The sequence below is a fragment of the Rhincodon typus genome, chromosome 46, assembly GCF_021869965.1.
Source record: "Rhincodon typus isolate 14 chromosome 46, sRhiTyp1.1, whole genome shotgun sequence".
NCBI classification, from domain to species: Eukaryota; Metazoa; Chordata; class Chondrichthyes; order Orectolobiformes; family Rhincodontidae; genus Rhincodon; species Rhincodon typus.
Window position 1 is genome coordinate 10,385,577 of NC_063377.1, and position 25,545 is coordinate 10,411,121.

The 25,545-nt window shown below is 45.8% G+C and overlaps 1 protein-coding gene across 1 annotated transcript in view; it reads left to right on the plus strand.

Moving 5' to 3' along the window:
* Positions 1-25,545, plus strand: part of itga10 (integrin, alpha 10) — an 81,056-nt gene that overhangs the window by 48,855 nt on the left and 6,656 nt on the right. The window contains exons 12-26 of the mRNA XM_020514000.2: positions 781-929; positions 1,817-1,960; positions 2,779-2,982; positions 3,594-3,724; positions 5,644-5,810; positions 10,477-10,619; positions 11,238-11,348; positions 11,446-11,531; positions 13,871-14,012; positions 16,863-16,955; positions 17,650-17,726; positions 19,043-19,132; positions 20,511-20,598; positions 22,004-22,117; positions 23,065-23,160. Of these exons, the coding sequence (XP_020369589.1) occupies positions 781-929; positions 1,817-1,960; positions 2,779-2,982; positions 3,594-3,724; positions 5,644-5,810; positions 10,477-10,619; positions 11,238-11,348; positions 11,446-11,531; positions 13,871-14,012; positions 16,863-16,955; positions 17,650-17,726; positions 19,043-19,132; positions 20,511-20,598; positions 22,004-22,117; positions 23,065-23,160 (1,835 nt within the window). The remainder of the gene's footprint in view (positions 1-780; positions 930-1,816; positions 1,961-2,778; positions 2,983-3,593; positions 3,725-5,643; positions 5,811-10,476; positions 10,620-11,237; positions 11,349-11,445; positions 11,532-13,870; positions 14,013-16,862; positions 16,956-17,649; positions 17,727-19,042; positions 19,133-20,510; positions 20,599-22,003; positions 22,118-23,064; positions 23,161-25,545) is intronic.

Consider the following 25,545-nt stretch of genomic DNA (forward strand, 5'->3'; position numbering starts at 1 on the left):
GTGGGGTGGGGTGGTGTGGGGGTGTGGTGTGTTTGGGTGGGGTGGGGTGTGGTGTGGTGAAGTGGTGTGGGGTGGGGTGGGGTGGGGTGGTGTGGGGGTGTGGTGTGTTGGGTTGGGGTGAGGCTCACCCTGTTGTGGATCCAGTGCCAACCATAGTCTGCTTCCTAATGAAGATTCCACTGAAACCTGAACTAATGTTGACTGGGTTACTGACGATATGAAATGAGATTAGTTAAATCCTTGGTTTCAATTGAAAACCAGTTCCCATTGCTCCTATAAAAGCTGTTATTATGATTGTATAGAAGGAGACCATTCAGCCCATCAAGCCCATGCTGCTGCCTGCAGCTCTGAAGCTGTCTGGGGTTACACTGATCTCTGTGTAACATCAGTGACAGGCAAGAATTACAGGAGTATGTGTTGTGTAACTGGTAAGGCTGTGGTGGATTGAGCCCCCCTAGTAGACCTTCTAGTCCTGGTAATGAGCAGGACTGGAACCCTTTGTTGTAATTGTCAGCTTCCTGTGTAGCACATTTAATTGCAAAGTGTAAAATGCTGTAAACTAGTTTAGTTGGCTGCAGCTCTGAGTTTGTAACCATCCTCCCCCCTCTTCACTGGCTCTACCCACCCAATGTTTTCGTCAGTTGGTAGCTTGGTAATGGAAGGGATTCTGTGGGCAAGAATGGGCGACCCAATAAACCGGGAGTCAGTGCTCAGAAGAAAGTGCTGCAGCAGTTCCATGATCTGCTAGATCCAGAATCTGATGTTCTCTCCTCATTCCAGGCTACACTGTGTCATCTGTGAGGCAAAGGAATGGTCAACGTGTCTATGTGGCAGGGGCTCCGAGGTTCAAACACAAAGGCAAGGTCATCCTCTTCAATCTGGACAAGGTTGGCAATCTGACCGTACATCAGTCCTTAATTGGAGAACAGGTGAGGGGTATGCACTATCCCGTTTACAGTCACACACTGTCACTGCTGCTTTCTGACAGTGAATGCAACCAGGCCAAAGCTAGCGTTCTGTGATCTGTGGGGACCAGACCTCACTTTTGTCTCTGTGAAATCATGGAATCCCTACAATGTGGAAGCAGGCCATTTGGCCTATTGAGTCTACACCAGCCCTCCGAAGAGCATCCCACCCTGATCCGCATGCCTACTCTCAAGGAAATACCTGTTGAATCTAAGTAATTTAACCCTTTAAACATGGATGATAATTTGCTGGATTTCTGCTGCAGTCTGAGGTGTTTGGCAGTAAATGTTATTCAATGTTAGGTTTGAATAATGCTCTGTACAATTGAAGCGTCACTTCCTGCTCATTGTAGTCCAGGCCTCTGGAAATAAACACAACATTTCATGAGCTTTAGTACCAAATCAAACAGAATGCTATGGATGAGGAATGCTGACCAGTTCTGAGGGACATTTATTGACCCAAATTGTTGACTCTGTTTCCCTCCACAGATGCTGCTAAATATTTCCACATTCCTTTGCTCTTAGTCCATTAGTGCGAGTAGATTCCCCTTTTAATGTAGGGAAATCGAACTCATTTGTAGCATCCCAGATGCTGCCCAGGGATAGATCCTGGTGCACTCTTACACACTATCTCAGCATAGACTTTGTAAATCAGGTTACCTGGAAATTCTTGGCATTTCAGTAAAATCATTACATTGTCATGTGGAGATTTTGCAGTTGCTTAGTGGGATATTTTCAGTTAAAGATTCTTATTTTTGTGACCAAAACTCTGAATGACTGGATTCAGCGAGGAGCTGACTTCCCTAGGTCTCTGATTATGAGATCAGTTGATCAAACCTGCTCTATTACAGATTGGATCCTATTTTGGAAGTGAGGTTTGCCCAGTGGACGTAAATGGTGATGGTGTGACGGATGTGCTGTTGGTCGCAGCACCCATGTACCTTGGAGCCAACAGCAAAGAGACTGGGAAAGTCTACATTTACAGAGTGCAGGAGGTGAGCAGGAGCTTCTGGTTTGTGTGTCAGGTTCTCTCTGCCAGAGACACGTATATATACACACGCACACGCACACACGCACACACACACCTTTCATGAAAAGCATCATTGGGAGTACTGAGTCATGTAACTTTACCTGTTGGATTTGAGTTTGAATGAAGAGACTTTCATTTCATTGGTCTGTGCTACAGGTCAGCTCCTGTGTGAAATGCCTTTTGGACATTGTCTTCCCAGTTTCTCAGGGGAACAGAATTTCTCCAGTGGTTACTGTTGCTGCATGTAGCCTTTTAACAATAATTCCCACCTTATTTAAGCACAAATTGTTTTGCAACAACAATCTTTAATTAACAGTGTTTTTGTTCTTGTACGCCTATTCTATAGTCTCACACTAAATGCCCAGCAATTAATACGGGCTATTTTCTGCAGACTCAAGATGACTAAGCTGGCATCTATCACTGGGCTGGGTTAACCTTTACTACTGTAGGCACATAGCTGTTCCTTACTTTCTAGTCATTAATTGTCTTACTAAACTACAACATGAGCTGTTTACATATTTTCCTAATCTCCCAAGCTCCATTTCTGTCCTGCAGCTGATACCACCTTCTGAAATAGCCTCTGAGTCTTCCCTGTCAGTACCTGGTTCCCAGACACAGCCTACAGGTTCAGTATATGAAGGGCCAACTCATCGTATGGACATTTTAACTTTGTTTTCCAGGAAGAGTCTGTTGATCAAGTAGTAATGATTAATATTGTAGCAATATGAGTACAATGTGAAAACATCACTGACGTTGTTTTCCCCTGTTCCATGTCCCTGGCAGTTTTCCCTTTCATTCGGCGATGTTCTACAGATCAGCAACAAGCCACAGGATTCCCGGTTCGGGTTCACCCTCATTGCTGTTCCCGACCTTAATTACGATGCATTCAATGATGTAGTTGTTGGTGCCCCGTTGGAAGATGGTCATCGTGGTGCGGTGTATATTTATCATGGACATCAAGATACCATTGTTCCAAAGTATAAACAGGTCAGTGTACAGGGTCTGCAGGAGCTGGGATCATTCTCTTCGGAGCAGAGAAGATTAAAGGGAGAATTATTCAAGGTATTGTGGGGACTGGAGGAGCTAGGATCATTCTCTTTGGAGCAGAGAAGATTAAAGGGAGATTTATTTGAGGTGTTCAAAATCGAACAGGGTTTTGATGGAGTAAATTATGGAGGAACTGTTTCTAGCAGTGGGAGGATTGAGATATTTGACAGAAGAAGCAGAGGGGAGATGAGGTGAATGCTTCTTCACACATTAAGGTTTTTGACCTGGAATATCTGAAAGGGTGGTGGAAGTAGATTGAATAGCAACTTTCAGAAGGGAAATGGGATTAAATACTGGAAAAGAAGAAATTTGTAGAGCTATGAAAGATGTGAGGAGTAGGATTAATTGGAGAGCTTTTTCAAAGACGCCGTTGAATCGGAATAGATTGGATAGCTCTGTTATTGTGAACTGTGTTCAAAAGAGCCTCACATTCAAATCTGCTGTGAAAGAAGGTTTATTCTGTAAGGAGTCTGTAGTCTGTGGTCATCTTTACCTACAGAGAAACACAACATGTCCCATGCATTGATTACTGTAACTTTTTATTCTGTCAGAGAATTGCTGCTTCGGCTGTGGACCCAGGACTTTGGTATTTTGGGCGCAGTGCAGATGGCCAGATGGATGTGGATGGAGATGGATTGATTGATGTGGCAGTGGGAGCTTTCGGCAAGGCTGTCATCTTCGGGTCAGTCACAGGCATGGCTCCGGACTGGGTTTTATGTTCTGCTTCTGAATAAGGTCTTATTTAACCCTGAGCTTTATTTAACACTCAGTTTCCCAAGGGACACAAAGGCTGTACCTGGAATGGTACTGATCAAGAGACGAGCCTGAAATCAACAACACAAGCACAATCTCTGCTCTGTGCTGAACCATAGCTTGGGTGTGCCAGATGTGGTGTTTGGAGGAGAAGGAGGTGGAGACTGAACAATCCAGGATTGTTCAATCGTCATCATCCTACACTCACCATCCCACCTAACTTCCCCAGCCCCACCCCTCCTCTCTCTAATTATTTCAGAGCTCTCTTCACCCTCCCCCATTTCTGCAGAAGGGTCCCAACCTGAAACGTCAACTTTCCTGCTCCTCTGATGCTGCCTGGCCCACTCTGCTCCTCCAGCTCCACACCGTGCTATCTCTGACTCCAGCATCAGTAGTTCTTACTGTCTCTGAATCCAGGATTCCTGCTGCCTATCACTGTCCAATGACTTATATCAGCCTCAGCCCAATAGCTACAAAAACAGAAGTTGCTGGAAAAGCTCAGCATGTCTGGCAGCATCTGTGAAGAAAAAAAATCAGAGTTAACGTTTCGGGTCCGGTGACCCTTCCTCAGCTCAATAGTTTCCCCCCAAGAGAGAGGATGCTAATCATTGCATCCAGACTGACATTCCTACTATCCCGAAGAAACAAAGTGCAGTTTGCCTTTTTAGGGGAGGTGATGACTTTGTGGTATTATTGCTTACTGTTAATCCAAAGACTCAGGTAATGTGATGGGGACCAGGGGTCTAATCCTGCCATGTCAGATGTGGTATTTGAATTTAATAACAAAAGTCTGGAATTAAGAGGACAACGATGACCATGAATCCATTGTGGATTGTTGGAAAAACCGATCCATTTCAATAAGGTCCTTTGGGGAAGGAAACTGCCATCCTTACCTGATCTGGCCTACATGTGACTCCCGTCCCACCACAATGTGGTTGCCATCTGGGCAATTAGGGATGGGCAGTAAATGCTGGACCAGCCAGCGATGCCCACATCCCATGAATAAATTAAACATTAAAATTATGTCCTTAATCTCTCGCCTTTCACATTTCTGAGTTGAACCTGGTTTTCCAAATTGGTTGACAACTCAAAAGTCATTAACCAGTGCTAATCTGTGAGTTAATCAGACGCATGAATATCCACTTGGAGGCTGTAAAAGTCTGTTACCTATGAACTTTAGCTGTCACAATCTGAATTGGCATCAAACAATTAGCTCTGCCTCTGTAATGCTGACGCAGCTGCTGTCTTGTGAATCATCAGTCTTATTCTGTTGTCACTGGAATTATTTTTGTGGTATGAACTGCCTTTCTGCAATAAGCTATAACTCGGCCATTACCTGTGCATCCTGGAATTGAGCTGAACCTGTCTGGCTCCAAACACTGTGGGAGCTCTCTTTAATTATTTACAAGGCTCAGTCAGGGTGTGTGAGAGCATTAAATATGGAGAGCACCTCTCATCCAGAAGACCGAAAAAGAAAATAAGCCTGTTACAATTTCCATTTCACTCAGACACTCCTATATAGCATTACAAATGGCTCTTGTTCTCTTTACTGCTGCAGAGTCCTGCATGTTACCTGCCCTGTCTTCCATTTTCTCCCTCTCTCTTTCTCTCTCTCTCTCATGTTTCTTCTTGTGTAGTGCAATTAGATCTAATGCTTGTTCTGTCTCCTATTCCTCTCTCTCTGTCATCCACTCCATCAATTTCTCTGGTGTACTCACAGTCTCTTCACTGCACACTCCTCAGAAACATCACTCCCTCTCTCCTTCTGTCTCTACTGCACACTGTCTCTACTCAAACATTTTCTTACTACATCCCTCAAATTCTCGCCTATTGCCCCTCTGACTCTAGGATACTACGTGTGGTCCAGGTGAATGCCTCAGTTAAGTTCAGTCCTGCTTCCATCAATATGCTCCAACGAAACTGCCAGAGAAGTGGCAAAGATGTCACCTGTGTTACTGCCACTGTCTGTTTCACCACAAGAGCAAAGTCGCCTGGACTGAGCAACAGCACACTGGGTAAGTGTGTCCTCCAGCACTCTGCAAGGTAACAGGTTAAAAATACCAGAAATACTCAGGTTAGGCAGCATGTGTGGAGAGGTGAACAGAATTAGTGTTTCAAGGACATGACCTTTAGAGGACAATTGGCAGCTTGGGTCTTGGATCTTTCAGATGTGGAATCATTTGTCCACTTCTCTTGAAATGGGAGTTTTAGCATCAGCCTCTGTTTCTGTCATCTCCTCTGGAACTGTATATAAACTATCCTCCCACTCCAATACTCTGGCTGTAATTCACTCCAGGATATCTCTTATTCTGTATAAAACTCCTCCTGAACCCCTTGATTGGATTCCTGAGCTACCTGGACAAGATGCTGGATTGTACAACAATACCTGCACAGGTTTCTTTCATATTAACAGACAGAGCAAGGCAGTAAGGTCTAACAATAACTCAGTAACTTGGCACGCGTTTGGCTACTATGCCTTCTCTTCCCTCATTTAAGTCATTGATGTAAATTATAATATACTGAGGCCCCAGCCCCAGTTCCTTGTGTGATTCCATCTCATCCTGCTGATCAGAACAAGACCCACTAAAGCACACTCAGAGATAGTAAGAACTGCCAATGCTGGAGTCAGAGATAAAACAGTGTGGAGCTGGAGGAACACAGCAGGCCAGGCAACATCAGAGAAGCAGGAAAGCTGACATTTCGGGTCAGGACCCTTGCGCACTCTGTTTTCTGACAGCCAGCCAATCTTCTATCCATATTAGTATGTTACTGTCTTCTTCCATTAGCTCCTACTTTGTGCAATAACCTCCATGTGGCTCCTTTTAAATGCCTTCTGGCAATCCAAGTAAAGTACATGTACATGTACATATTTCTCCTTATACGCAGCACATGTTCTTCCTTCACGGAACCCACTATAATTTGATTAAACATGATTTCCCTTTGACAAAACCTTGCTGATTCTTCCTGGTTACCTGAACTTTTCTAAGTGTGCTGCTATAACTTCCTTCATGATTGTTTCTGACATGACTCACAGCAAGTTGACTGCCTTCTGCCTCCCTCTCTTGAATAGAATGGTGAGAATTGCTACTTTCCAGTCCTTCCACAATTTGACACATTTTGGAAAATTGACATCAGTACTATCTGATTATCTACCCACTGGTTGGGAGTCATATTTGGCATGTAGGAAGATAGTAGTGGTTATTGGAGGTCAGTTAACTCAACACCAGGACATTGCAGCAGGAGTTCCTCAGGGTAGTGTCCTAGGCCCAACTATCTTCAACAGCTTCATCAATAATCTACTCCGTCATAAGGTCAGAAGTGGGGGTGATTGCCCAGTGTTCAACACTGTTCATGCTTCCTCAGACACTGAAGCAGTTCTTCAACAAGACCTGGACAATTCCAGGTTTAGTCTGACAAGTAGCAAGTAACATTCACCTTGCTCAAATACAAATAAGTGATCATTTCCAACAAGAGAGAATCCAACCATCATCCATTCATCAATGAATCCCTGCTATCAACATCCTGAGGTAACCTGGATCATAGGAACGTAGGATTAGGAGTGGGAGCATGCAATTCAGCCTTTCAAGCCTAATCTGCCATTTAACATGATCATGGCTGATCTTATCCTGGTCTCTACTGCACTCTCCTCCCTGCTCCCCATAGCTCTTTGTCCTGCTTTTCATCAGAAACGTATCTGTTTGTTTCTTGAATCTGTTGATTGATTCTGCCTCCACTGCACTCTGGAGCAGTGAGTTCCACAGATTCCCAACCCTCTGAGAAAAGTAATTTCTTCCCATCTCATTTTGAACCTACCTCCTCTCACTCTATGCCCTCTTGTTTGAAATAGTTGTACAAGAGGGACATCTGTTCAATGTCCACAATATCAATCCCCTTTAGTATTTTATACAGCTCATTCGAGTCCCCCTCATTCTTCTGAACTCCAGCGAATATAAGCCCAAACTATTCAACTGCTCCTCATACAACAGCTGTTTCATTCCTAGAATCAATCTGGTGAACCTCCTCTGAACTGCCTCCAGTGCTACTACATCCTTCCTCTAGTAAGCAGACCAGAACTGGACACAGTATGCCAGGCATGGTCTTACCAATGCCTTATATAATTGTTAAATATTTCTTTACTTTTATAATCCAGTCCTTTTGCCTTTCTTATTATATGCTGCACTTTCATGAACAAAGATGCCCAGATCCATCTGGACTGACACACTGTGAATCTAATTTGCTTTTAAATAATAATTGGCCTTTTTAGTTTTCCAGCCACAAAAGACAACATCGCACTTACCCACATTAAACTCCATCTGCCAGATTCTGGTCCATTTTCCCAGTCTATCAGCCTCCTTCTGGAAACTTTTTATCTCCTCATTGCTGCCTGCTTTCCCACAAATTTTAGTGTCATCCACAAACTTTGCTATGTTTCACCCTGTCACAGCTTGCAGATCACTTATATGATTTACAAATAGTTGAAGTCCAAGAACTGAATCCCACTTCTTACAGTTCGCCATCCAGAGAAGGACCCATTTATCCTGACCCTCTGCTTTCTGTCACTCAGCCAATCCTCTATGCAAGCCAATACTTGACTCTTAACACCCTGGGACCTAACCTGCTGGATCAGTCTTTTCTGCGCCACCTTGTCACATGCCTCCTGGAAGTCTAGATATACCACATCCACTGGATCCCCATTATCCACCTTGCTGGTTACATCCTCAAAGAACTCCAAGTTTGTCAAAAACGACTTGCCCTTCGTAAAAACCTAAAGAACTGCGGATGCTGTAAATCAGGAACAAAAACAAAGTTGCTGGAAAAGCTCAGCACGTCCAGCAGCATCTGTGAAGGAAATAACAGAGTTAACATTTTGTGTCCAGTGACCCTTCCTCAGACCCGTTCTGAGGAAGGGTCACCGGACCCGAAACGTTAACTCTGTCTTTTCCTTCACAGATGCTGCCAGACCTGCTGAGCTTTTCCAGCAACTTTGCTGTTGCCTTTTGTAAAACTGTACTGACGCTGGTGAATTGAGCTTTGTTTTTCCAAGCATTCAGTGATCAATTCCTTTATGATTGATTCTAACAACGTCCCCACTACAGAGGTCAAATTAACTGGCCTATAATTTCCCACTTTATGCATATCTCCTGTTTTCAACAAGGGTGTCATATTACCATGTTTCCAATCCACTGGTGCCTTTCCAGAATCCAGGGAATTTTGGAAAATCATAACTAATACATCCACTGTCTCTGTTGCCACCTCCTTTAATATCATAGGGTGCAGACTTTTGGGCCCCAGGGACTTACCTGCCTTTAATCCCATCAGTTTACTTCACACCATCTCCCTGTTACAGTAATTCCACCAAGTTCCACTGAGGTAACTGCAGTTTTTAAGAAAAAATTATTATCTTCCTCTGTGAAAACAGAGACAAAAAATTGGTTTAGTACCTCTGCCATTTCTGAGTTTCCCATTATTACCTCACCCATTTTCATCCTCTAAAGGGCCAGCATTTACTTTCACTATTCTCTTCCTATTTATATACTTATACAAGCTTGTGGTATCAGTGCTCAGGTTTTCTGCTAGTTTCCTTTCGTAGTTCATCACAGTTCTTTTTATTTTGCTTTTAGTAACCCTTTGCTAATGTTTAAAGTTCTCCCAATCCTCCAGAGTGCCACTAACTTTTGCAATATAATATGCCCTAGTTTTTATCTTATGTTATCCTTGATTTCCTTGTTAAGCCATGGATGATTTTTCACTTTCTTACAATTCCTCTTCCTCCCAGGAATATACTTTAATGGAGAGGAATTTAGAATCTCCCTCAGTGTTTTCCACTGTTCTTCACTGTTCTGGATGGGTGCAGCTCCAGCAACACTCTAGAAGCTTCACACCATCCAAGATAAACAACCTGCTTGATCGGCACCACATCCACAATCATCCACTCTGTCCACCACTGACGCTCAGTAGCAGCAGTGTATACCGCCTACAAGAAGCACTGCAGAAATCCACGAAAGCTGTTTTGGCAGCATCTTCCAAACTCACGACTATAACCATCTAGAAGTCCAAGACTAGACAGCTGAACTTGCTTCCTAACAATATTGTGAGGGTAGCTACATCAGCGGACTGTAGCATTTAAGAAGACAGCTCATCAGCACCTGTTCCAGAGCAGTTAAGGATTAGCAGTAATCCAGCCAGCAAAGCTGAAATCCTGCGAATGAATGGAGTAATCAGGAAGGACATGAGTCACAGTACAGAGCACAGCACAGATAGAAAGAGTGTGGGAAAGACATGGACAGTCAGGAGATAATGGTCAGCTGAGGCCCAGCATATATTTGAAAGTTTCTGAACTGGAGGAAGAAGGGGAACACTGAAAGAGGGTTAAAGCTGCCCAGGTTTGAGGTGATGAGAGAGAATAAAGAGAAGTGGTGGTGAGTTTACCCTTCAGTGATGTGGGGAGGAGAGTTGGGCAGGTCCTCAGATATGTCTATGACTGGAGATACTGCACACGTGACGTGAAACAAGCAGCTTCTGCCGTGTGGCTATGGAAAGTGTGTCTTATCTGTTCAGCATTTTCATGCCTTGTTGATGCTGGTTAGAATCAAGCTCCACTCATACTGATTATCAAATGTTTAAGAAGAAACAGTGTCATTACCCAATGCCTGCATTGCTCTGACTGCCAGTCTGTTACAGATCTATATTATAACATTGTGTTGGATGAAAAGAAGTTTGCTCCCAGGGCCTTGTTTGATGGAAGCGACCAGAGGCAGAAAGAGGAAGTTATCCGTATTCTGACTGATGGCCTGAAATGTCACAAGCTTCAATTTCATGTCATTGTAAGTACTGAGAGCTCTCCCAGTTTGCTGTAGAGATGGCACTGGGTATGATGGCCTACTATCAGTGTGTATATACTATGTGATCATTTGTGTCAGTGCACCTCCATTACCTATACCCTACAGGCTGCATTTGTTACATTGAAATGGCTGCTGTAAAATCCTCGATGCCTAGACTGAAAGGCTGACTAAAGACTTTGAGATAGTAAGAACTGCCGATGTTGGAGTCAGAGACAACACAGTGTAGAGCTGGAGGAAAACAGCAGGTCAGGCAGCATCAGAGGAACAGGAAAGTTGATGTTTTGGGTCAGGACCCTTCTTCAGCTTTCCTGCTCCTCTGATGCTGCCTGACCTGTTGTGTTCCTCCAGCTCCACACTGACTAAAGACTTTGCTGGGTTTCTGATCTGAGTTTGCTTGTTGCTGATACTAGCTGCCTGATATACTTACATCCTTGACCTTGATGTGTATTCAGAAAGTTTCTGTGAGACATTATGCCACAATGCCAATGTCTAAAATCTGTGGTGGGATCTGCCATAAGATCCAGAGACGTACTGTGTCTAAAGCGTAGACTCGGTATTTTCTGGCTTTGAATCTAACAACATTTGCTGCTTCTGCCACAGGATACAGCTGACTACATTCGGCCCATCTGGTTCACACTACAGTTTAGTCTGGCTGAACAGCCTGCAGGGCCAGTTCTGGATGACACTTGTGTAACTACAGTGAAAAACTGGGTAAGTCTCTGTTGGACTGTATCTCTAAGCTGGGCAGGCACAAAGCTTTGTTCTGAAGTTCGCTGAAATATTCCTGTATTCAACTTCCCACTTTCAGATTCCCTTCTTCAAAGACTGTGGGGACGATGATGAATGTTTGACGGACCTTGCATTGCAGGCACACCTGGATATTTCTGGATCTAGGCAAGAAAAAATTTATGGTCAAGTTTTATTGTTAAATTGCTGGTGCTGGAATCATGAGATTAACAATCATTATGCTCTGCAATAACTGTTATGTTTACCTCCAAGCCACTTGCCATCCTGACTTGGAAATATATCTCCATTCCTTCAGTGTTGCTGGGTCAAAATCCTGGAATTCCCTCCCTAATGGCATTGTGGGTCAACCTGCACCATGTAGACTGCAGCAGTTCAGGAGGGCAGCTTATTACCACCATCTCAATGGCTACTAGGGATGTACATTAAATGCTGGGTCAGTGACCCTCCCCCGCGGGTGCCATGAGTGATTTTTTAAAAAGCAGCAAGGCGGGCAGCTGCTGTCTTCCTAATTCCTTTCCTGATGATAGAGGTGCACGTTTCACAGGTATCACCTACCCACCAATGTGGCACCTGAATGGCTAACATGCAAACAAGGAGCAGGAGTAGGCCACTCAGCCCCTGGAGCCTGCCCCACTATCCAATAAGATCATGTCTATCTGATTGTAACCTCAAATCTATCTTCCCGCTTAACCCCTGAAAACCTTTCACCGCCTTGCCTAATAAGAATCTATCTATCTCTGCCTTAAAAATATTCAAAGGCTCTGCTTCCACCGTCTTTTCAGGAAGAAGGTTCTAAAGACTTTTGAATGTAGGAGTTGGGACGTCATATTGAGGTTGTATGGGATGTTGGTGAGGCCTCTTCTAGAGCACTGTGTCCTGTTCTGGTCTCCCTGTTATAGGAAGGATATTATTAAGCTAGAGAGGGTTCAGAAAAGATTTGCCAGGATGTTGCTGAGAGTGGAGGGTTTGAGTTTTAAGGAGAGACTGGGTAGGCTGAGACTGTTTTCACAGCAGCGTAGGAGGATGAGGGGGTGACCTTATCGGGGTTTATAAAATTATGAGGGGCATGGACAGGGTGAATAGCCAAAGACTTTTTCCTAGGGTGGGGGAGTTCAAAACCAGAGGGCAGAGGTTTAAGGTGAGAGGAGAAAGATGTAAAAACTACATGAGGGGCAACTTCTTTACACAGAGACTGGTTTGTATGTGGAATGAACTTCCAGGGGAAGCCATGGCTGTGGGTACAGTTACAACACTTAAAAGATATCTGGATAAGTACATGAATAGGAAATGTTTGGAGGATACGGAACAAGCGCAGGGAAGTGGGACTAGTTTAGTTTGGGCTTATGTTTGGCATGGGCTGGTTGGACTGGTCTGTTTCCATGCTGTATGACTCTATGACTCGCCATCTTCAGAGAAAAATAATTTTCCTCATCTCTGTTTTAAATAGGAGACCCTGATTTTTAACAGTCACCCCTAGTTCTAGATTCTCCCATCAGAAGAGCCATCCTCTCCACATTCGCTTTGTTGAGACCCTTCTGATTCTTATATGTTTCAGTCAAGTCATTGCTCACATGACCAAACACCAGTAGGTACAAGTCCAGCCTAACCAATCTTTCCTCATAAGACTAAGCACCATTGCCCACCCCGTTCTAGGCATTAGTCTGGTGAAACTTCACTGAATTGAATCATAGAATCCCTATAGTGTGGAAGCAGGCCATTCAGCCCATCAGGTCCACACCAGACCCACCCTATCCCTGTAACCCTGCATTTCCCATGGCTAACCCACCTAACCTGCACATCCCTGAATACTATGGGTAATTTAGCGTGGCCAATCCACCCTAACCTGCACATCTTTGGACTGTGGGAGGAAACCAGAAGAAAACCCACACAGACACGGGGAGAATGTGCAAACTCCACACAGACGATCACCCGAGAGTGGATTCAAACCCAGGTCCCTGGCGCTGTGAGGCAGCAATGCTAACCACTGAGTCACTAAGCCATTCAACAGAAATTGCTTCCAATGCATTTACATCCTTCCTTAAAATAAGGTGGTCAATACTGTACCCAGTACTCCAGGTATGCTCTCATGAATGCCCAATATAGCTAAAGAATAACCTGAAGGGTATTTCCATCCCTCCATGATAAACAAGAACACTGAATTGTGTTTCCTCGTTCTGTGCTGTCTGTCGATTGTGAGCCATGAAAGAGAATGTTAGTGAATGGGCTGGCCAGTCAGGGCATTGCTGCCTCCCATCCCAGGGAACCTTCCTGGGAAACAAACAAGTGCAGGACTGATGCTAACACTGCGCCCCCCCCAATCTGACCGGTACTAAGTCCGATCACAACCTCCGCTGAGATTGACTCAGCTGGAATCAAACACCTAGCTTGTATGAAAGCTGAGCTGCATTTACCTGTTGGGCTATCAAGTGTTTCTTTAGTTCATGTATTTTTGTCATTTTTATAATAAATTGGAATCACTATTTCAGACAAAGTCCTTACATTGTAAAGAACAGTCGGCAGAGGGTATCAGCAACAGTGATGCTGGAAAACAGGAAAGAAAATGCTTACAATACCAGCCTCAACATGACCTTTTCTAAAAACCTGCTCTTCACCAGTCTCCTTGTGAGGGTAAAAAAAAACTTAATTTCCTCTTTCTAACTATCTTTTGGAGGATTCATTTCACGTGCGTCATGAACTATTAGCAGGTTTAATGGAGTTTAATTCAGATAAATGTGAGGCGTTGCATTTTGGTAAAACAAACAAAGTCAGGATTTTCACAATTAATGCTAGGTCCCTGAGGAGTGTTATCGAACAGTGAGACCTAGGGGTACAGGTACATTGTTCCTTGAAAGTGGCGTCACAGGTAGGCAGGGTGGTGAAGAAGGCGTTTGGCACACTTGCCTTCATCAGTCATAGCACTGAGTAAAAGAGTTGGGACGTCATGTTACCGCTGTACAAGACATTGATAAGGCCACATGTGGAGCACTAACAATTCTAGTCACCCTGCTGTAGGAAGAATGTTGTTTAACTGAAAAGGGTGCAAAAAAGATTTACAAGGATGTTACCAAGATTGGACAGGCTGGGGCTATTTTCCCTGGAGCATAGGAGACTGAGGAGTGACATTATAGAGGTTTATAAAATCATGAGGGGCGTGGATAGGGTGTGAATAGCTAACGTTTTTTCCCAGGGTAGGGGATTCTGAAACTACAGGGCATAGGTATAAGGTGAGAGGAGAAAGATTAAAAGGGACCTGAGGGGCAACATTTTCGTCCAGGGAGTGGTGTATGTATGGACTGAGGAAGTGGTAGAGGCATGTACAATTACAAAATTTAAAAGACAATTGGACAGGTACATGGATAGGAAAGGTTTAGAGGGATATGGGCCGAATGCAGGCAGATGGGGACCGGTTCAGTTTAGGAAAACTGGTTAGCATGTGCGAGTTGGGCTGAAGGGTCTGTTCCTGTGCTGTGTGACTCTATGATGGGTCAGGCAGCACATCGTCATTTCCAGGTCATTTACTCGGTTAGACCAAACTAATGGAAAGCTTCCTTGGGGAAAGATGCAAGGCTAGCTTTTAGTGAAGGAGAGTCCTGTTCACACTCATTGAGCCACATACAGCTGCGAGCCATGTTTATATAGTTCACAGAGTTACTAAACTCTCATTTATGACACGAATAGCGCTTCACCCTTAAATCCAAGATGCACAATTCCTCCTCATTCTCCTTGCCTAGCTATACCCATCCACACACTCAAAAACACTCCTCATCTAATACCTCCCACTGGGGTTCCACCATCAGTTGTCTCAGTGGAATCAAGAAATCTCCATCAATCTCTGTTTCCTTCCACTCCAAAAAAGCTCAAATAGCCTTTCGCCACTCTCTGAAAATTGATCCCGCAAGATCAAGTCTTGTCCATATGCATTAGAGACAAAAAGACTGCAGATGCTGGAATCCAAGGTAGACAAACAGGAGGCTGGAAGAACACGGCAAGCCAGGCAGCATCTGGAGGAAAGGAGCAGTCAATGTTTCGGGTATTACCCCTCTTCAGGACTTTCAGGTACTACCCTTCTCCTTTTCTCCAGACACTGCCTGGCCTGCTGTGTCCTTCCAGCCTCCTTTGTCTCCCTTGTCTGTCTGCGACGGATTCCACAAAAACATCTGCTAACATCTACTCTTGGAAGGATAGAGTTTCATTGAGTTCAACAGCAGGAACACTGAAACAGACTTATGGGGCTCTAACCCAAAACTGTACCTTAGCCCCTGACTTTTTTGACCCTTTTAGCTGAGATAAAGCCAGGTCGCAGACAGCCTCAATGCTGTTCTACCTTCAGCTAACCTGTATAATTGTATGATAACAATTTGTAGAGCTGGATGAACACAGCAGGCCAAGCAGCATCAGAGGAGCAGGAAAGCTGACATTTCGGGTCTGGACCCTTCTTCAGAAATGGGGGAGGGGAAGGGGATTCTGAAATAAATAGGGAGAGAGGGGCAGGCGGATAGAAGATGGATAGAGGAAAAGATAGGTGGAGAGGAGACAGACAGGTCAAAGAGGTGGGGATGGAGCCAGTAAAGGTGAGTGTAGGTGGGGAGGTAGGGAGGGGATAGGTCAGTCCAGGGAGGACGGACAGGTCAAGGGGGCGGGGATGAGGCTGGTAGGTAAGAGTTGGGGGTGCGGCTTGAGGTGGGAGGAGGGGATAGGTGGGAGGAAGGGCAGGTAAGGGAGGCGGGGACGAGCTGGGCTGGTTTTGGGATGTGGTAGGGGGAGGGGAGATTTATAATTGTATCATCTTTTAAGCAGTAACATTTCACATCAACGTTATCGACTTCACCCTATTCCCCTCCTCAACCCAGTTGTCACCTCTTTTAAGATGTGACCTCTGAATGTCTTTGTAGACAGCGTACTGACATCTCGTAAGTTTTGGGCGATAAGTTCAATTCAAATCGCAATGTTACTTTGTTCATTTGAAACTTCAGGCAGTGAGGCATCAGGAGACAGTCTGGTGCAACAACTCAGGAAACTTGACTCAAATTATAAACAATACCTGTCAAAGCAGTGTGGTGACGTTATGGATGTACTGCAGTGCTTTCCTTCAGCTTTCAGGGCATGGCTCAACACTCAGTCTCTCAAACAACTTGGGCAACAGGATAATGTCATGTTCAAACTTTGGCGGGAGGATTGGACAGGGGGCGGGGGGAGTGTCGGAAGGGGGAGGGTTGGAGGTGAGGAGGGTTGTTGGATGGGGTGGAATGGTGGGGAGGTTTTAGGCAGAGGGTTGGATGAGGGGGAGTGTGGGATGGGGGATGGGGGACGGGGGTAGGGCCGTAAGGGTTGTTGGACGGGGCCGGGGGGTATGCCAAGGGTGTTCGGGCAGAGGGTTGGTCAGAGGAGGGAGGTTTGGATTATGGGAGGGTTGGGCAGGGTAGTGGGAGGGGTACTATTTCCTGTGGTAAATGAATCTGTGTTCCTTATTTCTTTCAGGATGATGCACAGAATAAGGTTGAATGTCTGGTGTTATCGCCACACCACAGAATCTGCAATGTCAGTTTCCCAGTTTTCAGATCTCTAATGCAGGTAAACCCTTCGAGAACAAAGAACAGAGACATTGCAAGCTTCGTCTGTCAGGAGAGTAGATGAAGGGGAAACATTTGCCCTTCCATTAAGCACTTGATGCTCCAACATTCCTTCAGACCTCTGTTACAGCTTCTGAGATAGTGACAGAGCAGGAGCTCAGAGCTGGGCTGTCTCCTCCTCTCGGTCACTGGTGGATCTTGGCAAGACATTGGGGATGGTATTAACGTGCATTTCCTACATCACTACAGGCAGTGAGTAATTCTGCCTTAAATCCACTATTTTCTGCTGACCCTGGTCCGAGGTGAAGACAGTCTGGAGTCTATCACCCATGCCTTGAGTCCAGGGAAGGGAATTGGCTAGCATTCCATTCCTAATGGAAGGTGCATTCACGTAGAATTGGCTCAGGATAGATTCGATAAGGTGCTGCCTCCACAGTTGACTAGCTGATGTATAACCTCCACGAACTTCATGCAGGAAGGATGTTTACTGAAATAGGGGAATTGAATTCCAATGGTGCCTGTGGAACATCGCTCCCATGAGTGCCTCCTCGGCCAGGAGGGGAAGCAGAGAACAAGATTGAATGAGGGAATGATGGAAACCGCGCTAAAATGGGAAATGCATCTTTCATTGAGTTGTGAAGTGAATGGGGCTTCATATCTAACTTGTTAAATGAAGCATTTTCTTTTGCACACAGGTCTCCTTCCGTATGGAGTTTGAGTTCCATTGTTCGCTCCTGTTGGATGATGTGGAGCTCTACATCAGTGTTACCAGGTCAGATGACATGAAGCATTCATAACTTTCTTCCATTATGTACTCACTGACTCTCTCCCTGACTCTCTCCCTGACTCTCTCTCCCTGACTGTCCCTCCCTGACACTCTCTCCCTCTGACTCTTTCTCCCTGTCTCTCTCTCTCCCTGTCTCTCTCTCCCTGTCTCTCTCTCTCTCCCTGACTCTATCTCCCTGACTGTCTCTCCCTCACTCTCTCCCTGACTCTCTCAGTGATTTTCTCCCTGACCCTTCCCCGATCCTGAAGTCAGTCTCACTCCCCTGATGAGTGGACCTTCCCTGTCTCAGTTGTGGACGCTCACTCCGTGACCCTCTGAGTAGCAGACCCTCACTTTGTGACCCTCCGAGTAGCGGACCCTCACTCTGTGACCTTCTGAGTAGCAGACCCTCATTCCTTGACCTTCTGTGTACTGGACCCTCACTCTGTGACCCTCCAAGTAGCAGACCCTCACACTGTGACCCTCCGAGTAGCGGACCCTCACTCCCTGACCCTCCGAGTAGTGGACCCTCACTCCCTGCCCCTCCGAGTAATAGACCCTCATTCCTTGACCCTCTGAGTACTGGACTTTCACTCCCTGACTCTCCCAGCAGTGAACCTTTACGCAACCTGTCCAGGCCCTAAGCTGCCTCCCTGACCCCATGTGGCTTTCTCTTTACCTCCCTTTATTCTGCTTTATAATGACTCCTTACATGGCTTGGTGTCAAAGCTTTCATCCAATTCATGTTCACCTGAAGCACTTATCAAGGTTTCTCTGTGGGGAGGGTGCTATTAAGTGTAAGCTTTTGTCGTAGCTAACATGCTGAATCATGGCTGATCCCTTGTCTGTCAGGAGCGTAGATGAAGAGGAAACATTTGCCCTTCCATTAAGCACTTTGTGCTCCAACATTCCTTCAGATCGCCGTTACAGCTTCTGAGATAGTGACAGAGCAGGAGCTCCTTGTGACCAAGGATTGTATGCTGGTTTCTCAGTAGCTGAGGAATGTATTATCTGCGCTGTTTATTTGTTTGCCTCATTCCCTTCTCCCTGCCCCGTAGCAAGTTCTGGAGGCTCTCAGTCTGACTACACAGAGATGTGCTGAAACCTCAGAGTGACTTGCTCATTGCCTTCTGTACTTTCAATAGAAAGTTTTGGCCAATGTATTTTACTCACTTCCTCACTCAGTCCAAAGAGCTGGCTTTGAGGGATGTTGCAGTTCTGAGGGGAGGAGGTACATTAGGTTTGACCTCCTGGTCTGGCTCTGTGTCTCTGGGGCTTCAGGGACTCACTCCAGTGTTATTGAAAATGTTTTCATTTTGCAGTGACAGTACTGAGCTGAATGAGACACTCAATGATAATGCAGTCTACCTCCGGGCAGTTGTCCGGTATGAAGCAGATCTTCTCCTCACCAGGTAGGTGCTAGCACCAAGATTGTCATTCCCTCACACTGACACTGTCATCAGTTAAACCCTTCCGGATAAGCCGCAACAAAAGCAGGCAGCAAGTTCGTAGCAGGTGGACGATATCAGTGTCAGAAACTTGGAGTTGCCTTTTCTGTCTCAGACATTGCCTGATCTATTGCGTCCTTCTAGCATTTACTTATTTAATGAAAGTGAGATGAGTCCGGTTTTGGTGACAATCCCCACCTTCTAGGTTATTCAGTTCCTTTCTCTGTGTCTGACCTTTTGCTTTCTCTTTGTAAATTCTGTAATATCTGACTCCTAAAGAAAGCTTCCAACCTGAACCTTGCTCCCCCCCGCCACCCACAGCCTTAATGGCTGAGGGCTTCCTATGTTTCCGGTTTCCAGCTGCCGCAGTATTCTGTTTATGCTGGATGGAGGTCAGTCATCTGAAGTATGAGGAAATGCTGGAAAAACTCAGCAAGTGAGGCAGCCTTTGTGGAGAGAAATATAGATTTTCATGTTCACCACCTTCCATCACAGCTGCCCTTAGGACCACTATCAGAACAGCTCGGCTAAGCTTTTACAGCTCTTTCTGTTCTTATTTCAGATCTTCAGCATCTGCAGGAGTCCCTTTTCACTGCGTTCTTTAACCTGTGGTTGGAAGCAATGGATGTGTTTAAACTCTCTGCAGTTTGTTCATGTCGCATTGTGAAGAGCCCAAAGGTGTCACAGCCATGTAGTCCCACAGACACTCACTTAGAGAGGGTTCAGAATAGCAACCGTGCAGGAAAACACAACCAGCTGAGTATTGGGAGCTCTACGGAGGCCGGGACTTGTGAACAATGTTAGAGGGTCAGTGCAATGGGAGATTTCTTCTGTCACCAAATCTGCGCAAGGTTCGCCAGGAAACTTCCTGCTTTGAAGAAAAGCAAATATCAATAAAGATTTCTTTTATTTGACAGTGAGGATGATCTGATCAAACTGTTTAACGTTATGAAGAGAAGGAACAGAGTAGCTAAAGGTTGTTGGCAATGATGAAGGAATCTCAATCAAGAATAAGGAATGTAAAATACAGGGTTAAATGTGCAACTTTAGGATGGAGCACAGGAGATTGAATATGTGGTTTGTAACAGCACAGTAGTGAGTGAAGGCAAATGTTAAAGGAATTCAGGGAAAGGGGAACAAGAGGGAATGCAGATGTTGCCTGTCTGTGTGGAGGATAAATACTAGCACAGACCCACTGGGCTGTGCAGCCTGTTTCATTGTAATTCCAATCTGGCTGCCAAGGGCAGAAAGTTTAAAGTAGTGCCTTAGAATATAATAATTGATGTTACAAAAGCATGTGTGAGCAATGTTGCTGTTAAAACAAGTTGCTCTCTCCCGGCAGTGAATCCAGTCTCCAGCGTTATGAGATGCAGCCAGCCACAGAGTCAGTACCTGAAGAAATCCTTCCGGAGTTTAATCACACCTTCAAGGTAGAGATGGCCAAACAACATGCTAAACTGTCAGACTGTGTCGCTGCTGATGGTTAAACCAACCTTTTCTGTGTTTCTAGTTGCTATTGTGGTTGGTGGTTGTTGTGGTAATGCTGCCTGACACTGTGGTACGTGGCAGGGAGAACGAGAAGGGTCTGTACCCTCCTGGACCCCCAGCGCTGCCCGTTCTGTGTTCTGGGAATCACAGGCCTTTACCCAATCATCATCCCTCTCTGTGACAGGGATTGTTCGAAATATGAGAATGTCATGTTGACAGGGTGGCATGGTGCACCAGTGGTTAGCACGGCTGCCTCAAAGCACCAGGGACCTGGGTTCAATACCACCCTTGAGTGACTGTCTGTGTGGAATTTGCCCATTCTTCCCATGTCTGCATGGGTTTACGCCAGGTGCCCCGGTTTCCTCCCACAGTCTAAATGTGTGCAGGTTAGGGTGGATTGGCCATGCTAAATTACCCAAAGTGTCCAGGGATGTGTAGGTTAGGTGGATTAGCCATTGTAAATGCAGGTTTACAGAGATAGGGTAGGGATGTGTATCTGGGTGGGATGCTGTTGGAGGGTTAGTGTGGACTTGATGGGCTGAATGGCCTCCTTCCACACTGTAGGGATTCTAAGACAGTTAAAGCCACACACAACACTAACCCTGGCTCAGTCAGTAAATGCAAGCCCCTATGTGATGCTGAGCTTTCTGCTGCTGGAATGGTCCTGTTCCTAACCAGGTCCCATGGGCAAGGCCAGAGGGTATGACAGTGCCTGGATCAGTGTGGGTAACTCAGCTGAGTGTGGTTCTACTGCTCGTGGTCCCTGTAAGGATGGAAACGAGGAGACCATTCACCCCCTCAAGCCAGTTCCATCATTCAGTTACTGTAAACAACGGCTGACACACTGATAGCATTGTTCTCAAGCTCCAGGTTTGTACCCTCCTTTTGGGCAAGTAGCTAGATGGCTGCTGTAGCTGGAACATGGGGCTAAGGAAATAAGGGACATGTACTCTAGTAAAGGGCAATGGCTGGAGAAGAGGGAAAAAGATTGAGAACGTTTATGGAACGAATCAAACAGTCAGTGTGGCGACAGTGTATTCGCTGTGTTTCTCTTTGTCGGTCCCTGAACCCAGGGACAAATCTTCTCCATGGCCCATTCTCGATGATGCTGATCCTGGCTGGAAAGCTGAAAGCAAACTGTGTCAATCCCAGGCAAAGCTGACACAATGTGGGTGCTCTGCAAAGCTGCAACTTAACATTCGCTTCCCTTCCTTTGAAACAATGAGTAGCTGCCGATGTGCCAGTGTGTTTGAATGTGGTTCCCAGGGCACGTAGCAGGCTATCTGCGTCTATGTGGAATTGTCTCATGAGTCTGCAAACTTTATCATGCCTAATTTGTGTTTTTAGATCAAAAACCTGGGCTGTTTTCCAGCTGAAGATTTGGAAGCTAAAATCTACATTCCGACCATGATCAGCACATACTATCACATTTCAGCAGTGACCACTGCCTTTACTGAGCCAGTGAGTACATTGTCAGCACCGAAACATTCCGTAACACAAGGAGTTAGATATGGTTCTTAGGACTAATTGGATCTAAGGTTATGAGGAAAAAGCAGGAACAAGGTACCGAGTTGGATGATCAAAAACCTTACAACCTTTGGATGAGCTCTTGAGATATCATGACATTCAGGGATATGGGACAAGTGCAGGAAATTGGGATTAGTGCAGAATCGATGGGCTGAAGGGCTTTTTCTGCAATCTATGAATCATATTGGATGGCGGAACAGGCATCGAAGGCTGAATGGCCTGCTACCACTTTTAATATTTTTATTTTTGATGCAATCTGTCTCTGCCTGTTAAATGGGAGACAGACCAACTCATCATTCAGAGCAGAGTGTTTGGGTTTGCAGGCTGCAGTTCAAGGGGGGAAGCTAAAAGAATAACAATAAACAGGATGTAAAACTGAGAAAGCTGGAGACAAAGTGGGCAGCTCCTGGCCTGAGTCACCTCAGTTCAGGGACATTACATTTCTCCTCAATTCACCGGTGACTCTAAAAGACTCTGTTCCTGCTCGGTGATTGCAGCTAGAAAGTGAATTTTGTGTGACAGGAAGATCAGGATCAGCAGTGACACACCTTCAAGTAATCTGAAGAAGGGTCTAGGCCCGAAATGTCAGCCTTCCTGCTCCTCTGATGCTGCTTGGCCTGCTGTGTTCATCCAGCTCTACACCTTGTTATTTCAATTAATCTAATGTCTTTGAGAAATGATCACTGTTGAAATAGCAAAGTGTAGGCCCTGCCTTCAGTTGCCAGATAATATGTTTAGCTGTGTACTGTTCCTGTTAGTGCAACTCTCAGGGTTTGTGTCTTTGACTGCTGGCCTCCTCTCCCAGGTCAGGCTGCACAGGAGTTGGTGTGGGTCAGCAAGCTGACAGTCCAGCTGCTCTCAGTAACTCTGTCTTTTCACAGGTCCTGGGAATAAATTGCTCTCTGAATAATGCTACAGATCGACTGAGGGCAAACCAAGACAGGGCCACGGAAGTCCTCGCATACATGAACCGCCTGGTATTCAATCCAATAAAACAACTGTGGCAGAGGGATCTGGGAGGGAGGACATTAAGGACAGAAGGAAAAAAGGCAGGGGGGTAGCACAGAAGGAATAAGAAAGGGGAACAACGAACAGTGGGGGGTGGGCTGTACAGGAAGTAAGGCAGAGGGAGGAATGGACAGGAAGAGAGACAGAGAGGGAGGAATTGAGAAAGGGAGTGAGGGGGTGAGAGAAAGAGAGAGAGAGAGAGGAATGGATCGAGGGAGTGCGGGACAGAGAAATAGAGGAATTGAGAGAGGGCCAGTGAGAGGGGAAAGGACAGAGGGTCAGCGAGAGAGGAATGGACAGAGGAGTGAGGCAAAGAGAGTGGAATGGACAGAAGGAGAGAGAGAGGGGGGAAGGGACAGAGGGAGTGAGGGAAATGGACAGAGGGAGTGAGGGCAGTCGACAGAGGGAAGGAGGGAGAGAGAGTGAAATGGACAGAGGGAGACGAGGGAGGAAAGAAGGGAGAGAGGGGAATGGATAGAGGGAGGGAGAAAAGAGAATGGACAGAAGGAGACAGGAAGGGGAAAGATCAGAAGGAGTGAGGGATAGAGTAGAATAGACAGTGAGAGAAAGGAGTGGACAGAGGGAGTGAGGGGGGCAGTGGAGAGAGGGAGTGAGGGACAGAGGGAAAGGTGCAGAGATCGTGAAATGGCCGGGGCTGGGGAGGAGAATGGACAGAGTGGGGGGGTGGTAATGGAGAGAGGGAGTGAGAGAGAGGAATGGATAGAGGGAGAGCACGGAATGAACAGAGGGACCAAGAGAGAGGGGAAGGGAGGGAGACAGGGGAAAGGACAGAGGGAGAGAGAGATGAGGGAAGAGCAACAAACAGAGGAAGAGAGAGGGGTATGGAAAGCAGGAGTGAGGGAGAGAGAGGGGAAGGACAGAAGGAATGAGGGAGAGAGAGGGTAACAGACAGAGGGAGAGAGAAGGAGGAATGCTTGCCTTCATTGTTCAGACCATTGAGTATAGGAGTTGGGACGTCATGTTTCTGTTGTACTAGGCATCGGTGAGGCCACTTATGGAGCACTGTGTACAGTTCTTGTCGCCCTGCTATAGGAAGGATATTATTGCACTGGAGAGGGTTCAGAAAAGATTTACCAGGATGTTGCCGGTTATGGAAGATTTAAGTGGAGAGGCTGGATAGGCTGGGACTTTTTCCCTGGAGTATAGGAGGTTGAGGGGGGAACCTTATAGAGGTTTGTAAAATCATTAGGGGCATATATGATGTGAATAGCAAAAGTCTTTTCCCTAGGGTGGGGAAGTTCAAAACAAGGGGGTGTTTTTTAAGGTGAGAGGAGGAAGATTTAAAAAGAACACGAGGGGCAACTTTTTCACACAGAGGATGATTCAAATGTGGAATGAACTGTCAGAAAAAGTAGCAGATGCAGGTACAGTTATAGCATTTAAAAGACATTTGGACAGGTATGTCAATAGGAAAGGTTTGGAGAAATATGGGCCAAATACAGGCAAGTGGGACTAGTTTAGTTTCAGAACATGATCGGCATGGACTAGTTGGATAGAACGGTCTGTTTCCATGCTGTATGCCTCTCTGACTTTATGAATGGACAGAGGGAGTGAGTGAGGGAGACATGAATGAACAAGGGGAGTGAGGGATAGAGAGAGGAATGGACAAAGAGAGTGAAGGAGACAGAGAAGTGAAGGGACAGAGGGAGTGAGGGGGAGGGGAATGTCAGAGGAGCTGAGAAAGAGATAGGGGAATGGATGGGGGAGAAAGAGAGAGATGGGAAGGGAGAGAGAGGCGAATGGACAGTGGTAGTGCGGAGGAAAGAATGAACAGAGGAAGCGAGGGAGAGAAAGGGATAGGAAAGAGAGAGCAGAATTGATGTGTGGATTGAGATCAGAGAGGGTAATGGAGAGGGGGAATGAGATTGGTGGGGGTGTAATGGACAGGGGTGTGCGATCGTTAGAGGTATTGGAGAGCAGGAAAGTGAGATCAGTAGAGGATATTGGAGAGGGGGGTAAGATCAGAGGGGGTAATGGATGGGGAGGGGTTAGATCGGTAGAGAATATTAGAGGGGGTGGTGAAATCGTTGGAAGATTTTGGAGAGGGAAGAGTGAGATTGGTAGTGGATATTGGAGAGGGTGAGTGAGTGAGATCGGTAGAGGATATTGGTGGAGGGAAGGTGAGATCAGTTTTGGATATTGGAGAGGGGGTGGTGAGATCGGTAGTGGATACTGGTGAGGGGGGGAGAGATTGGAAGAGGATATGGTTGGGGGGTGAGATTGGTAGAGGATATTGGAGGGGGGAGAGATTGGTAGTAGATATTGGAGAGATGAGAGTGAGATCGGTAGTGGATATTGGAGAGATGGGATTGAGATCGATAGTGGATATTGGA